Source organism: Cebidichthys violaceus, unplaced genomic scaffold (genome assembly GCF_023349555.1).
Source record: "Cebidichthys violaceus isolate CVI_PGR_0920_01 unplaced genomic scaffold, fCebVio1.0.p SCAF_15, whole genome shotgun sequence".
NCBI lineage: Eukaryota > Metazoa > Chordata > Actinopteri > Perciformes > Stichaeidae > Cebidichthys > Cebidichthys violaceus.
The window spans coordinates 14,821,563-14,838,456 of record NW_027176318.1 but is presented as its reverse complement, the minus strand read 5'-3'; the positions used below and the strand labels follow the sequence as shown (position 1 = coordinate 14,838,456).

The 16,894-nt window shown below is 44.2% G+C and overlaps 1 protein-coding gene across 1 annotated transcript in view; it reads right to left on the bottom strand.

Moving 5' to 3' along the window:
- Positions 1-16,894, bottom strand: part of LOC137872026 (cadherin-12-like) — a 92,911-nt gene that overhangs the window by 17,948 nt on the left and 58,069 nt on the right. Inside the window, exons 5-7 of the mRNA XM_068710221.1 lie at positions 16,700-16,867; positions 13,188-13,375; positions 23-276 (exon numbers count right to left, since the gene is read on the bottom strand). Of these exons, the coding sequence (XP_068566322.1) occupies positions 23-276; positions 13,188-13,375; positions 16,700-16,867 (610 nt within the window). The remainder of the gene's footprint in view (positions 1-22; positions 277-13,187; positions 13,376-16,699; positions 16,868-16,894) is intronic.

The window sequence follows — 16,894 nt, the reverse complement described above, 5'->3', positions numbered from 1 at the left end:
GACTGAAGAGTTTTAACTTTACCTGACCGGACTGCCGCTGGCATCTAAATCCTGCGCCGTCACCGCTCCAATAATGGTGCCGGCGGGCGTGTCCTCGTACACATCCATCACATAGGAGGGCCTATTGAACACCGGGGGCTCGTCCACATCCAGAACGTTAATCTTCACCGTTGCCGTGTCTTTGAAGGCCCCAAAGCTTTGGAAGCGTGGATCCAGATGAGCGTTGGTGGCATCGACCTTAAAGGTGTACGCCTTCTTGCTTTCGTAGTCCAGGGGCTTGAAAAAGGAAACAGAAAAAGAAAAAAAAAAGGCCAGTTAATGTTGCTTTTTACGGTTCACTTTGAACTAATAAGCGTGTCGTCTTATAACACGTGGAGGCACTCCTGCTCTAATTGACTTTCTCTGTAGCAGTCATCCTGTAAGAGCACTTGAAGAAATGCAGTAAGTGAACAAGAGCATCCGCGTTGACGGCAAGATTGCCCTCTGCTTATTTAGTCAGCGTTTTCAAGGATGAGTAACTGCAATCAATCGTAAACATCAGCCTCCTCATATCCAATAAATGTCAGTTATTTGGATGATTTCCAATGTTTACGTTGTCACTCAAAATACATTGAAATAGCATCGTTCCCAACCAGAACGTAAGCAGTAAAAACACAGATATGACGTCGCGCATGATGATAACTCTTTTGTGTTTTAAAAAAGGTGCACCGTTTAGGATTTGGCGACACAAAAAAAACGGAAAAAAAGATGGCCACCGCGAAAAAACGTGAACGGCCCGATCTAGAGCCAGTGTGCGTTCTGGCTTACTGTAAAAACATGGAGGTCACTCCGTATGTAGATACAAGTGATTATACAGAACAGAATATACTTGATAATAAAATATTGAATGGCAGTCAATAGCAGGTTGAAACCTACTGTACAGCATTTCATGTGAGACACAATCTAGGTCCTGACCAGGTCCAGCTGCTCTTTCGTGGTTCAGCAAGAACTACGCCCCTTTACAAGACTTCTCCCAACGAGAGCTCCGTGGGTTCATGTGTTCTAGCTCCTCAAGCTCCTGACATATCAGCTCAGGGTCAATTAGTTGGAGGCGAGGGGTGGAATGCGAATCCTCGGCATGTCTGCGGCTGAGGTGTAAACATCCGACGGCAGTGACACCCGCGCTCGTGCTCCTGCCCGTCTCCTGGCCTCTCATGTGTGACCGAGCACACTTGGCGAGCTCGCCGTCGGTCACGCTCTGCTGCCCCGCAGTCACACGAGAGACATTCCTTTCTGTGTATTTTCAAATTGACTACCATGTAACCACTATGGCAGCAATGCTATCTTCCCGCCCCAGGACTCGGGCCTCCTACTGGCAAGTTGTTCCAAAAAGACACCGACTGAAAAACAGCTGGTAACGACTCAGCGTAAACGTCCTTATGTTAAGAGGCGGCGTGAGAGGGTAGGCGCACCGGAGGAAAGTCGTTCTTTTGAGGCAAGATAAACATGACCAGTCGTCGCTCTCAAATTAAATGCGCATGAATTAGTGATCTAATTAGAGTCCAACCACTAGAAATGATCAGAGGCTGTGCGGTCGTGATTTCACGGCGGCAGCAGATGCTTCCCGAGCCCTCTGTCTCCCCTCCATCTCCATGGTTTCACAGTCTTGCTGCTGCAGCAGGTGTCCGTAAAAAAAAAAAAGAAGAAGAAGAAGTGAGAGCTATGTGAAGGCAAGCCAATCTGAAAGCAATCATTGACCATCAACCACCATGATTGGTTTGATTACAGTGCGCCAGATGCAACTGGCTAGGCACAGCTATAAGATCCTTCAACAGGAAATACACTCTGTCCCTTTCAATCTCTTTCAAGAAGTGACAACACGGAGAAGACCGAGCTCCCCGAAGCAACAGTCACGTATGAAAAATGGAATTCATTGCGGGTGTCATTCAAATGCTGATCCCCCACAATCAAACTAAAAGACTTCACGCCAACTTACACCTTCCGAAGCAGCCTAAAATGTACAGCGTTATTTCAGTTTACTGAGCTCCTGGTTACTGGAAAATCAGCATCAAAAGGAACTCGATGTACTTTGCTTCTCGGAGAGTGGTTTTTGAACACAAAAAAAGTCAATAATTATATTAAGACGTTTTTACTGTATGTGATTCTAAACCGGGACCAAAACAAAAGCTAATTAAATACGATATGAATGAATGATTAGCTAATAAGAGGCCCTCTTGCACTGTATATGATACCACCATATAAACAGCGTTGCGTAGCTCAGCAGAAATCCACGCACAGGTGGAGGAGGAGGAGGAGGAGGAGGAGGAGGAGGAGGGAAGGCGATGCTGGTGAGGTGCACAGCAGGAGGTGTACATGACGCAGGCCTCATTAGCCAGCGTCTCACGAGGAGTCGCAGTGCTTTTCCGTCCCGACATGCTGCATCGTTCACCACAGTCAGGATACAGGCCCGGACTCTCAACCTTTATAACTGTCTAATTTGTATGTAACGGTCTGCTACCAGGAGGACATTGTGTTGCTCTTTTCACACAAATCTCTCTCTCTGAGCTAGCACAGCTTGCATCCAAGAGATTTGACTAATCACTGCATATAAATAATATTCTAAATTTAAAAGAGTTGAGCTTTACAAATATTATTTAGGTGCAGGTGGTCAGTAGTGTTCCGCTATGCATAGAGTTAACACCTTGTCACACCACCACAGACTCATGCAGTTATCGTGATATAACTATAATTGCTAGCAGGCTAATCCAGCATTACAGAGTCAAAACACAACTAAAACCCAGTGAAGAGTGGTTTGGTGTCAAGTAGGCAGCTAAAACTAGAGAGCTAGCAACTTAAAGCTAGCTGGTGAGATAGCCGCAGCTAGCCGCTGTGCACTGAAACAAAGTTTAACTCCTGCTAATGATAACTAGCTTAAAGAGCTAGTAAAAAAAAAGCTTGCTAGTGAAACATATACATTAGATACTAATGAACCCCGGACTAGAACTAATCAAAATGAGGTTTATTTTCTTAAGTATACTAGTTCAAATGGACAAGAAAACTAAAATACATAAAACGGAGGCCTTACGATCTGTTACACAGTTTGCCGTCCAGCCTTTCATACATCATTTGTTTGGTTTGCAACATACTCAGGTCTGTTTTCCCAACAACCGAACCAAGACTGCCTGAAAAGGAGGGTCTCGGTCCTCTTTCTAGTGGTCTGGTCCTCTTTCTACTGGTCTGGTGCGTTTTGGTGTGAAAGCAAACGAACCGACCGTAGTATTTTTGTGAAACTGTAGCCGATATCAGATTTTTTAGCGGACCGAAGGAACCCACCTACAGATGTAAAAGCGTCCTTAACTTCTGTAGTCACTGCTATCTGCCTTTTTTTTTTCCACACAGAAATTACCAATGTCTTTTATAAGATGCTCTCACTGCTGTTTAATGACTCGGGAGTCATTCTTAGCTGAGCAAATGCCTCGATTAGCTGTAGCTAATAAGCTAACAGCGTCAACAAACCCAAACTGATTATCATCTCTATTTGCTAAAGAGTTGTGTGCCTCCACCAGAGGGCAGGTCACGTGACCTCAAAAGTCTCTGCGCTGAATGACATCACACTTCTGAATTGTGTCAGATATTGGGGTTTTTTTTAACACTCATTTATCACATCACTGAACACAAAGCAGTTCATTTGACATATGTATCTATTTTAGTACACACTGTAGTCAGGACAGGAAGGGTTTTTGCTCTTAAAGGTACTTATTGAGTAGCAGCAAAGAAAGGAGATGACGACAGAAGGACACATCGCAGCTCATTTCCTCGGCAGATGGAGGAGAGAGTGGCCTTGCTGACACCGATGGAACAATGCATAGACAGCCATAGGATTAACCGTCAAGCACGTCTGGCAGATAATAATTTACATATGCTATTTTGGGTGCAGAACAGTAATGTTGAGAGCTTCACTGCCTTTTTTTTTTTTTTAATGTGTCTGAGATTCACCAATGTCCAAGTGTGTCTGGGATATCTGTTGTTAACTAGGAATAAAATGGGGCCAGGAAGGGGTAATGAGAAACTCAGAGTTAATGAGAAGACGTGCTAATGTGTCAACGCTTGACTTGGGGAGAATCAAATCAGATCTGGAGGCCATAAGGGAAATTTTTCAGAAAGGGGAAGAAAAAAATAAAAAATAAAACGGCCCTTCATTCTCTGACTGCATGTTTCATTTCGAGTTTTCTTTCCCCCTTCCTGGAAGATGACCTACTTATGAGCTCAGAACCACTGCTGTATGAATAAGTATTACCCACACCCACACATGCATCCTCCTCAAACAAGTCGCACACACACACACCTATGCATGTTCAATTACACGTTTGAAGTGTTCTCATTACGGCTCCAGTTGTGTCGCACCTTTTATGGGTTACTGCGGACACAACGAGGAAGTGTATCAGCGGAGGAATTTGTAAGGAGGACAGACCGAGTTCCTCCCGTGTCAGTGCTGCTGCTCTTCAACATCACAACAGAACACACTTGAAATTCTAGACATGGTGCGGCGCCCTTTGATATGTAAATGTGCACCTTCATTGCACTGGCAGCGATACTGAATGAAGGAACTTTTTTTTTTTTTATTCCTGCCAGTTGAACCTGTTATGTTCCAAGGGAATTTGTTAATTCATAACGGGGGGACTAATCAGGGCATCGCAGTCTCGCAGGTACAGTATTTCGCTTCAAACACAATAAAATTGTCAGACTTACACTTGTGAATACTGAACAATGGACGTGCCAGTTGATGATGATATCCTGAGAGGAAATCCATGAAGTGAAATCTGTTTCTGACTTGATACTACGGTCTGTTTCTGGTCCTCTTCCCCACGGCGTGCTCCCTGTTTGATTTATTTTTTTTTGGAGCTTGCTGGTTATTTTGGGGATGGGAGAAGCGGGGCGATATGTGCGTATCGAATAGGTTCTCCGTTTCTTTGTGTGTTCGGCTCAGTGTTAGCATAGCAGAGTTCAATACTCTTCTCAAATCTCAGTCCAAGCTCGCCCCGGCAATACGGGGGATCGTCTTCTGCCAGCAGCGATGGGTGAAGCGAGCCTTTCCCCTTGAAGAATCATTATCACACCCCAGCGAGTCATTAGCGGGCTGATTCCATTTGTTTGTGCTGAACACAGGTATTACCTGAAGAGATTAAATAGGGTGGAAAAATAATGCAAGTGTTTAATCTGTGACGTGCAGAGTAGTCTTAAATCCATTTACCACAGAATTATATTTGTACAATACCGCGTATGAATCATTAACACCCACTCACACGATTTATCCACTGAGAGTAAACCGAAGCTCAGCCAGACATGACGAAAATATCGCGCATTTCTAATTTGCAGCCGTGTGAGCCAACGCATTCCTCCACGCAGCCACATTAGGGCCGCGTCTGGATGCTTCATTTCAGCGGGGCCGAAAAACCCCTCCTGATCCCACGCGATCGCACCCATCATCCGGGAGCTAACGATTCGCCTTGTTGGCTTCCCGACGAAAGCCCGATGAGCCACGCAAGCTGTAGTTTCTGGGACGCGAAGCCGTTGCAAGGTGAGATTTTGGAGATAAGCCGTCGTGACTCAGTGGGTTTTGAGTCCGTTTGAGTCCCGGCATCTTCCGTTGCGTATGAGCGCCTTCTTTATAAGGTCACTGCGGCCGTTGACTGACAGTCTCAGCAAGATGCTGCCATGCAGAAGAATGCTAAAGACCTCTGGCCATCATTGCGCCCATAAGCAGTCAACTGACCACGGAGCACAATGAGCTTATCAGCAGCGGAGAAAAGCTTACATGCTCCAGAGAGTGATTTGTTGTCCCTCTGAATACTTGGAAGGGGAGGTGGTGGTGGTGGTGGTGGGGGGTCCTAGCACTGTGGAGAGGCGATGCTCACTTTATTGTGCTGCCATCAGTCACATGGGTTTGTGCCCTTGGCTGCCTCGAAGTATCTCCTCCTCCCCACACACACCCCCCCCACCCCCACCCCCTCAGAGTACTCACAACAGTGGAGTGCCATCTGAGAGCCTTGCCAGCAGCCCTGTCCACACTGCAGTGGAGTGGAGTGACTGTGAAAGACTCGCGCTGCCACTCTTAATAGGGCAGGGTTAGCCATGGGATGAGCCCCGAGACACTGGTTTAATCTATTACACCCACGCCTCCCCAGGCCGCCGGAGAGAAGGCACTTCGTCGACTCCCGAGCACCACCTCAGCCGCCTCTTTTCTCCCCTCTTTCTGCTAATTCACTCGAATACACACACCACGCGTAAAGAAATGCACACACACACACACACACACACACACATTGCTCCCTGCTTGGTTGCTCGGCGAGGTGTTATTCATCCGCGTTGGGCAGCTGGACGTCCTGTTGTTCTCAGGTATTGTTCCCTTCTCGTCTCCTTCTTTTCGACTCCCTTTCACACCGGGGCCTGAAATAACTCATTTCGCCTCCCACTGGAACATTCAGCACTATAATCAATAGATTAGATTCAACCCCTGTCTGCGAGCGAGGCTCCGTTTGGTATCGTGCCGCCGGATGAGCTCTTAATGCTATCAGTTTTAAGCTATTATATATTGCATTCACCCTGTGGCAATTTAGAGATTATACAACGCACTTTCACAAGGTAAGGACATTTTGTAATTGTGCAATGCGTGGATGTGTCCTTGTGTGAGCATTGAGCTATATTACACTAGAGCCCGCTGCATTTTTTTTTGTATTAAACCAACATTCCTTTACTGTTTTCTGACCCTCTGTCAAGTTAGCCATTTGTTCATTACTTTTGTCATTTTGAACATTATGGGTTTTTTTTTTTTACAGCCCGCTAGTGTCTCATCAAGATTGAAAGGCAGTAACAGCTTCCGTTCTGTGAAATGATTTACTGTTCAAAGAGCCCAGTAATGACATTTCTGATAGAGAAATTAGACTGCAGTCACTGTCTGGCTTTAGTGAAATTAAGTCCTTAATTGATGGCAGGGAAGATGAAAAGGGCGTCTTGCCTCGATACTGCCGATGGCTCCGACTTCAGGGAAGTCTAAGTAGGGCCACGTTTCAGCTAACGGCAATCTGGGCAATTAGTGGCAATTTTGTCGCGGATGCAAATGTTGATCGGCGTCGCTCGCTGCCGGTGACGAGCTCTTTTCTTAAATGCCACGCAACACTACAACATTAATCACCGGGATGTGCTGTACTTTGGAAGCGGGGAACAAATGTCACCTCATGCAAGCTGGATGAATCATGTTGAGAGCCAAACTCAAATTCAACACTTAGTTTATGGATATTTTACCGTTGACAAAACAATGAAATGATAACTAATACTGTGTACTAATTATCAGTCATGCTATGTATGTTATTTTAAAGGGTCACTTCACCCCAAAATGATTTGTAAACCTCTGAGAAATTATTAAATATCGTCCAATTAAACATTGGACCAGATAGTTGTAACACCCGGGTAATAACTTGTTTCGTAAACAGTCTTGAACTTCATCTGGATAGCTATTAACTAAAATTGAATTAACTATAAATTTAGCATTTCATAATGATGGTTAGTATAACATTGTTCTGAACCCTTCAGAATGTCTTTTTCTGTCTCTGTCCATGGTGCTGAAACATGTTAATGTCGTTTCTGGTTGCTTCTTGTCTCTTTCGCTGTTTGCTATACAACAGACACTACATACAGTATATATATATATACGACTTCCATTACATATTTCACCATTACATGCTAGATTAAACCAGTGGTTGATTTGTGAGTGCAGCCCTTTGCACAACACGAGTCACCTGGCCTTCTCTACAGTGTTTTCCTGAACCCCTCTGGCGCTGTGGGGCAACGGATTTGGAGGCAGTGCCAGAGGTCTGCAGCAGATGCTCTTCATTCAATGCACTGTGGCCGCTGGGGGCGTTCAGTTTGTACAGGGAGGAGATAGTCCCCCGTTTTGAAAATGGATTCCCTGAATGTGAGCCAGCAAATATTATGCCACACATGGTGCCATTAAACAAAGCCGCTCCTCTAGGCCTAGAAACTGCACATTTCAATTAGGCATATCTGCCATCTCTCCTTCTCCCAGGAGGACGCGAATAAACATGCAAATGGACAAATGACATTTAATCTGACTCAAACTTATTTTACCAACACAACCCAAGGTTATCGTGGCGACGCTGCCAACATGTGGGAGTGCCACTGCTGTCCGCGAACTGTCTGTATTGCAGCGCCGCGCGCACACATTTGTCTGCGCGTTTTCCTGGGAACTCACTGGTGGATTTACCTATTGTCTCCCATAATCCTATGTTTTGCAGATGGGATGTGCAAACCTCCTCTCCATGCCTCGGTGACTCTTTTTTTCCCCCCCTCTCCCCCTGTGTCGTCAGACCGGGAAACAGATGATCATCCTTTGAACCCATTACTCAGCCTGATCCTCTTATCATAACCAACATTCCGGAGTCTCTAATTTGGAGTCTGCCAAACTGTGCTCGGTGTACAATGTGGCTTTCGTTTTCCGTCCCGCTGTGGGTTTTTATTTTATTTATTTATTTTTCGACGTCGGTGCGAGGGAGGGAAGTCAAAAGAGAGACGCAGAGAGAGAGAGAGAGAGAGAGAGAGAGAGAGAGAGAGAGAGGGAGGGAGGGAGATGGATCGTCTGCACTTCATTTGCACACCTGTCTCTGGGGATATTCCACCAATCTGAAATGAGACAAGTCTGTGGGTGGGTCAGTATTCTTGGAACGCGGTGAACAACTCATAAAGGCTTCACCTCCAGCATCCCCGCACCTTTTTTCCGAAGGCACAGGCTCATCCTTTCTCCTCTCCCTATCTCGCTCCGTCCATGTCCTGCTAATATCGCAATCCCACACGCGTAGAGGCACATGTTGTTTGGTAAATTACACCGCGGTGGGAAGGCTCGGTCAGTTAAGGGGGCTCAGAGTATCCCCCGTAGACGATGCCTTTGTGCAGCGGCTTACCACTGCAGGGAATACATCACGCTGCCCGGCTGCTATGTGGCAGTATATCAAACGCTGCGAGGAAAACAATGGGAGGAAGAGATGCATCCTCGCCATCCATTGAGGGTGTACACGATGTAAACACATAACTGTCCTCATTAACATCATAATTGCCTCCCGTCTCATTCTGTTATTGCATTACCGTCAATGAGAAGGTCACTATATGATGATCTATAGCCGTGCTTATGATTACATTGAGTACATACAATATATGTACGCACAACATATACGTGATTTACACACACACACACACACACACGTTCATGCACATGCACGGAGGAGCATCCCGAGGCAGCTTTTACACTGAGCAGGGAATCAATTACTCACTCAGCTGCATACTTTTTTTTTGTGGGGGGGGATCAAAGGATCACACACCTTTGTGCACTGGGGCATGTACTAAAAATGTACCAGTTAACAAATACCTCAGTCTGTTACATCTGAAAAAAAACAAAACAAATGCAGATTTGCACGCTCCCAAAAATAATACTTTTAGACACTTACATCAGAAACACCCTGAAAGGCACAACAACAGATACAATTTGGCGACTTTTAGCAATCAGAGGAAATGTACCCCCGTATCCCCGAAATGAGACAAAAGTGACAAAAGAATGACGCATTGCCACTCCTTACAAGTGTGTCGTAGAGGTTTGCGTGAAAGAATGGGGATTTAATGAGATTTAATGAGCATTTAAAAGCTACAATGTGTCGGTCGAAGTCTGAAGGACTCTATTTCTAACGTGACCGAAACTTGAGTGATTATTAAACTAATTCAAACGATGTGTCCGCTTCTGGTAAGTAGTAATGGTTGCTGTTACATCATCATTACATGACGGTGAAGCAGGATGAGTGGTTCGTAAAGTTCTGACAGGATACTGTACAGTATGTGTGTGTGTGTGTGTGTGTGTGTGTGTGTGTGTGTGTGTGTGTGTGTGTACGTTTTCACTGAAAGTGTTTCAGGTATAGCATTTTGGGGGAAAAAATAGAAGATGAGTCATTCCAGAAAAAGAAATCCATTTCTTCTCCAGCATCAGAGCATTGCTTACAAAAATCCTCACTTTCTGACATTAACATTTTTCTCCTTTTTCCCATATCGGAGAGACATTTCGTCGGCTGATGCATTATGCAAACTCGGCATCGCTTCTTTTTCTTTCTTTTTTTTCCTCCCCCCTATTGAAGCTCAATAGCGCTGACAACAAATGGCGTTTAAACTCGCCACAGGGGTCGACCTCATCCTGCCAAAAAGGGAAATGCAGTTGCAGAGTGTGAAGGAATCGTCAGACTGTGCATCCAACGCGAGGAATTTGCGAACGATGCGCACCTGTGTCAGTCTGATGTGTGGGCGAGACCCACTAACTCCAACGCATTCAGCCGATCGTGTGCTTCCTAACTGTTACGTGGCGCGTTCCAGAGACACCGAGCCAAACATGTGCCAGCTGTTCCAGAGACGCCGACTTGAATAGCGTGCCGGCAAGAACGTTGTGGAAGCAGCTCTGTTATTTAGCAGAGAGAAATTACAGACTGCACGTTGCACAGTCTTTTTCAGCAACCTGGCTCGTGTGCAATGCTTAAAAAAAAAGGCAGACAGATTCAAGAGGCAGACGAGCACGCATCAGTGAGCCAAGGTTCCTCCGTACAGAGCACTTAGGAGTCAGTCTAATGATGACTTCATTAATGCAAATGATCTTATTCGTGCCCTCTGTGTCGCATTGACGCTTATCACAATCTTAAAAGTAGGTGTGCCTTTTAGAAGTAGTCTCCTGGAACCTTAATGAGAAAATACTGCGACGCTCTCCCCCCCCATAGATGCACATTATCCCCCATCGATGTCCAAAGAGAAATAACACTCCGGCTCTCTGCAGTCAAGCCTGTGGGTAGAGTAATAATAATATTTCTATTTAGTGCGTTTGGATATTATGGATCTTGGCGTCTTTAACCAGCCATACCCTGAGGACAGCTCAGAATAAACACAAATGAAGGGAAGGCGGTCCGGAGATGGTGGAGGTTTTTCACTTCATAAACCAAAACAACATGAATACATTATTTTTTTTTTTTTTGAAAGCTGGCTTTTCCATCAAGCGGTTGCATTGCGCTTACCCTATTATTATTTGTTCTTGTCTCCAAGTTTAAAATTAGTATAGTTATTAATGGAATTGTTTAGAGAAAACTGCACAGTGAAATATCCATACATGGTTAAATCACTCCTACCACAATAAGTGTCTCATGTATATATATATATGTATATGTATATGTTTGTATAATAAGTCTTATTATAGCCTCGCTGTTTACTAGATGAGCACTGGATTGCTCTATTTCTCCCTCTCACTACAGTCCGCGGCTGTAATGTCCTTTTCCTCTCACCTCCGGGCAGTTTTGGGTCCTCCTTGAAAATGAGATGGTGGATCTCAAAGGGCTTCTGCTCGGAATAATACATGTCTCTAATATCACTGGTGCCTGTGTGCCACTTGTGCCATTGTGCGAGGTGATATTACAGCCCCTTACAAATGCTGTGTGTGCATATGTGTGTGTGCTTGTGTGTGTGTGTGTGTGTGTGCGTGTGCGTGTGCGTGTGCGTGTGTGTGTGTGTGTGTGGCAAAAGTTGGATACAAAATGAGATACCGACGCTCTGCAGTTCAAAGAGAGTGCAACCAAAGGCCGGGGCCTCTCGCTGCGGGTCACCATGCACTTGATGCATTAATCCATTTAGCGAAAAAAGAACATATGGCATAGTAAATGGGCCCTGACGCGCTGAGTGAATGCTTTATATATATATATATATATATATATATATATATATATATATATATATATATATATATATATATATATATATATATATATATATATATATATATATATATATATATAGAACAGGCACTCGCGGGGAGGCTGCAGCGTTGCCCTGAGCTGTGCTTTAAGGCACGGACAGCAAGCGGCATCGCACAACCGAAAGATCACAGGTCCAACCCCTGGCATCTGCCAAGTGTCCTGCTGGTGCAGCTTTACGTAACACGATGAAGTGCTACCTGCACACGCATTTTATCATATAGTCTAATTTTATTCATTCCAATATCTATTTCCAATCGGTGCTTCCTCCATCGTCCTATGATGTCAACGTTGACGTCTACTGACATCACTCGGCGTGTCGCTGTCAAGACGTGATGTGATTTATGTATGTTTCACGGCGCCCATTCGGCACTGTTTTGCATATATATTTTGCATTGCATATAGAACAGTCATGTGTTTTATGTTAAAGCTTTGAAAAAAAAAAAACACACCCACCCCCTATCTCCCCCGGGTATGTGCAGTGACATTGGCAAACGTAATACTTCCTGAATATTAAATTATGAAAAAAAGGTTACACTTTTTATGACTCCCAAGGCTATAATGCATAAACATACTGCATATAATATTGCTTAATCACAGTTAAAGGCCTCATAGATATTCATAATGCTTTGTAACGATAGTCGAGACATATTATGAAGTGTTTTATGATGGCTTAAAAGGTCATGTGTCATAATATTGCCCTCGGTGACATATTTTCAGGAGGATCAAAGTGAATTAAAGTTCCCATTGTCGTAATACATAATAATCTTTTTAGAATGTCATGATCTTGGGTTTTTTGTTTCGTCCGTTTCCTGTTTTATTTTGAAAGTTACTCTCCTCAGGCGTCATGTTTGATTTCATTTCCTGTCTTTGTCTTTTCTCCCTCCTGTTTTCAACCAACACTTGTGTTCATTAGTTGACGAGCCTCAGGTGCATTGAGTCAGTGTCAGGTTGTCTGCATCCGTCTATGTTCCTGCCTTGTTCTTTGTGTTCAGTTTCCCTCAGCGTTCAGCACTTTGATTATAACCTGTTACCGGTTTTTGGACATCCAGATGAAAGCTTTGTTCATGAAATCATTGTCCTCTTTTTTTATATTGTGTAGAACGAATGAAACTCAACATTTTCAGCAGATTTTTAAACATGACAAGTATTCAGGCTTTCCTCTCATTGGTGGGCTTTTAATGTGAAAACGTAAAATTGGAGGAAGTGGAATTAAACGATGGATGAAACGGGTATTCACGTTAAAGACAGAAACCCAGAGCCCTGACCGTTGCCTACAGGTAATTTCACAATCTTGTATATTAGTGACCAGTGTGTATTTGTTCATGTTTTTATGAGAATTCACAGCGTACGTTTGTCTCAGTCGCTTACCCTTCTGAGAATGATGATCCCCTCTTGGTTGTGTTCGTTGGTGGTGATGTCAAACATGGCGCCTCCGTCACCTGGCACAATGGTGTACTCTACTTCGGCGTTCCTCCCGACGTCCAAGTCGTGGGCTTTTATTCTACCGACAGCGGACCCGACTGAAGAAGACTCGGGAACTCGTAGGTGGAAGAAACCTGTCAGCAAACATCAGACCGGACTTATTGATTATCCCTCGACATCGGCTGGAATACTGAGCTCTTCACATCCTCTGTCCTTCATGCAGTCTCTCTCTCACACACCGGTCTTAATCACCCACAGGCAAGCAGCCGCCACGCTCCGTCTGAAGCCGGCCCTGTGGCTGTGGGCGCGACATTATTCAAAGCTAACGTGTTTGGACATCGCGGCCGCTCGGCTCCTTGTAATTGGAGGGCTCAACCTGTACTACAGACACGAGAGCCTCGGGGGCTCTGAAGCTCCCAACAGCAGCAAGCAGCTGCTGAGGACCAGGGAGTGAATCTACAATGAAACACAACTGTGTGGATTGATTGATTATCACTTACGCCAGACAATGGGTGGGAATTCATCTTTTCTGTGCTTTCACTCTCTGGCTAGCTGTTCGAACAATAGCATCTGCTCACGCCCCCGAGACGGGGAAAACTTGTGCGCTGCAAATCCAGTGAGAACACCTGATGGCATCACGGTGACGCCGCCGGCAATTCAGTAAAACACTCTGATAGCGTTGAGATCATTCTAAGGACTGTTGGAATGTTTCACATCCCTCATTATAGCACTCCAGCTTGTCAGTTCAGGGAATGTTCCGGACGTTCATTTTGAACATTCATCCTGAAACCGGTGCTGTGTCAAAAGGTTCTGAACATGCGTTTGGGACTATTCGCTGCGAATGAATTCCTCAAACTCGCAGTGCAGCGGCCCGCGATCGGTCACTGTATTGTTAACATTAATTTAACACGTTCTCAACACATTCCTCCATTTGATGAAACTTGACACATTCCTCTGCTGCAGCAACAAAGAATCAGCCGCAACCAGTTCTAGAAAAAAAAAAAAAACAACAAAAAAAACCATGATTTGTTTCTTGGAATTTGATTCATTTGGCCCTGATATGACAAACAAACCCTGAGAATGGGGACGGCTGTGTGCAGGAGAGAAACGTGTGAATGAGGCTCTTTGAAGCTGCTTCTGAGGATAGTGCTGCTTGACATAAAATGCCATCAAACTCGGAGATGGATGAACTTGAACATAAATGTCTACAATAAGAGTGTCGAGGCACTCGTAGAGAGACGAGGGAAGCTGCTAGGCAGAGACATTTCTTATTTTTGGTGGAGGACCAAAGTATAGGTACTGAATCAAATACCATTATTGGAAGATAAAATATATGTTGTTTCTAATGAGTACGCTACACGGTGTCATTGCACTCCCTCTCATTTGTTATTCCTCAATTTTTGCGATGGATCCGAGCTTTCCCCTCAGTGTTGATCCTCGGATTTTGAGACGGGGAAGCTGAGGCAAAATGGGTGATGAATTTGGACCGCCGTGATTTCAATAAATAATCAAGTACTTTCAAGGACATGCATTAATTTCAAAAGTCTTTTAAGGTTCATGTCCTTTGAAAGGCGGGACACGGCGCCGGTGCCAAAACGGGGAGCTGCTGTTAAAAAGGAAATTAACAAACAGCTGTTAAGGGCAGACACCCCAGATGAATGAATATATATATATATATATATATATATATATATATATATATATATATATATATATACCTTTAGTTTATTCAAGTTTATTACTTACTTTAAGGCAATTGTTATTCAAGTTTTCTCAAATTGTATGTTCGAATATGCAAATGAGGCATTGTCTTATTATGTATGTGCTAATTTGCATACGCTTCCAAAACAGAAATCCAAACATTGGATGAAACAATGTTTAAAATCTCTTGTTTCATTTTGTTGACATATTAGACAAATTGTCTCACTCCATGAATCAGAAAATGAATCCGACAGCTTTTAAAATCAACAGCAATAAACACTTGAATAAAGCTATGAATGATATGTGAACTAACCCCTCATCAACCCTCTGAGGGGGACATTTCTGGATCAGTCTGTTGTGTAAAATGCCATATGTGCAGCTGAATATGGTAAATATTCTAATAGATATCGTCGTGACACTTCCCCAGTTGATTACTTACATCAAGACAAATATATTTGTATTACAACACTCTACAAAGTAGTAAAAACACCTAAATGTGCATTTTGGAGTCGTGTTATGGAAGCAAAAATAGTCCAAAATCTCAAAATTGATCAGTGCATGAAGATCCATGTATTAGCCTCTCCTCTTAAATGGCGCTGTCAGTGGGTTCACTATCTTCTATGATAATAACGTCACATGCAGTTAGACAAACACACACCCCTATTAGTCACGACCACTGCAGGCATTACATTTGCACCCACATCTGGTGCCATCAGAGGATTGATGGTTTACAAATACTTAATCTATAATAGCTAAGAGGGGGGGGGGGGGGGGGGGGGGGGGAGGATTTATGGAAAAGACAGATGTGGGATGGATCCATGCGGCAATAATATAAGTAAACTGCATCATCTGACGAGGTCCACCGGTATGGACAACCACACATGTGTCTTCTTGTTATTCGCTAAGCCCTCTATAGATAGAAGAGAGAAGGCGACAAAGAGAGGATTTGGGACGGGGCAGAGGAGCCGCCATACTTGGCCCACACCTCTGTGCTGTGACAGCATTATGGAAATATCATCTCCCCCCCCCCCCGCAGCCGGAGGAGCTTGACCGTCAGACTGCCTCTATTTAAATTCAGAGGAGACCGCTCGGTGTCGCCTCACAATACCTGAAGACACTGCATCCGTATACGGAGCGGCGTTTTTGCTTTCCTGTTGTACACTCACCGATTTGGAATAGAATGCATGTCCTGCACACAATTTAACAGTTACGCTTAGTATAAGCAGAGACGCTTTTACAGATCAGCGTATTTACAGTATATATATATATATATATATATATATATATATATATTTTTTTTTTTTTTTCTCCCCTGCTTGGCTTTTTTTCACATGACCTGGTGAACGGTACAATCGAATTAATCTGGTTTAGCAGCTTATTGAAAATACCGGATGAAATACAGTGTTTAAATACACCGACTCAATCCCTGGCGCAGCACCATCCTGCTCCAACCTGATCTAAATATAGAAGGGTGCCCCACGAGCGAAATAACACCAATCCTGGTTCATTCGCCAGCAGTATGTAGATGCAAGCGCGCTAAATAAACAGCGCTTGCTTACGACGGCACATAATGACGACAAATGAAACCCAATTACAGGGAGTAGACACGATGAACACCCCCTGCCCTGTTGTAATTGCACAGTGTTTATTTCCCGATCATAAAATGAGTGAACCTGCGTGAGGTCATCTGCTTTATTATTGTTTTACAAAACTTTTTTTTTTTTTTTTTTTCAAATTATCGACAAAAGAGCACTCACTTTTGGAGAACCTGGGCGGGTTGTCGTTGACGTCGCTGAGGGTGATGTTGATGGTGGTGGTCCCGGCCAGACCCCCCAGCTGGCCCCCCATGTCCTTGGCCTGGATTAATACCTGGTACTGCTCCTTCACCTCTCTGTCCATGTTGGGCAAGGCTGTCTTGATAACGCCTGGCGTACAGCGAGATTAATAGGGAA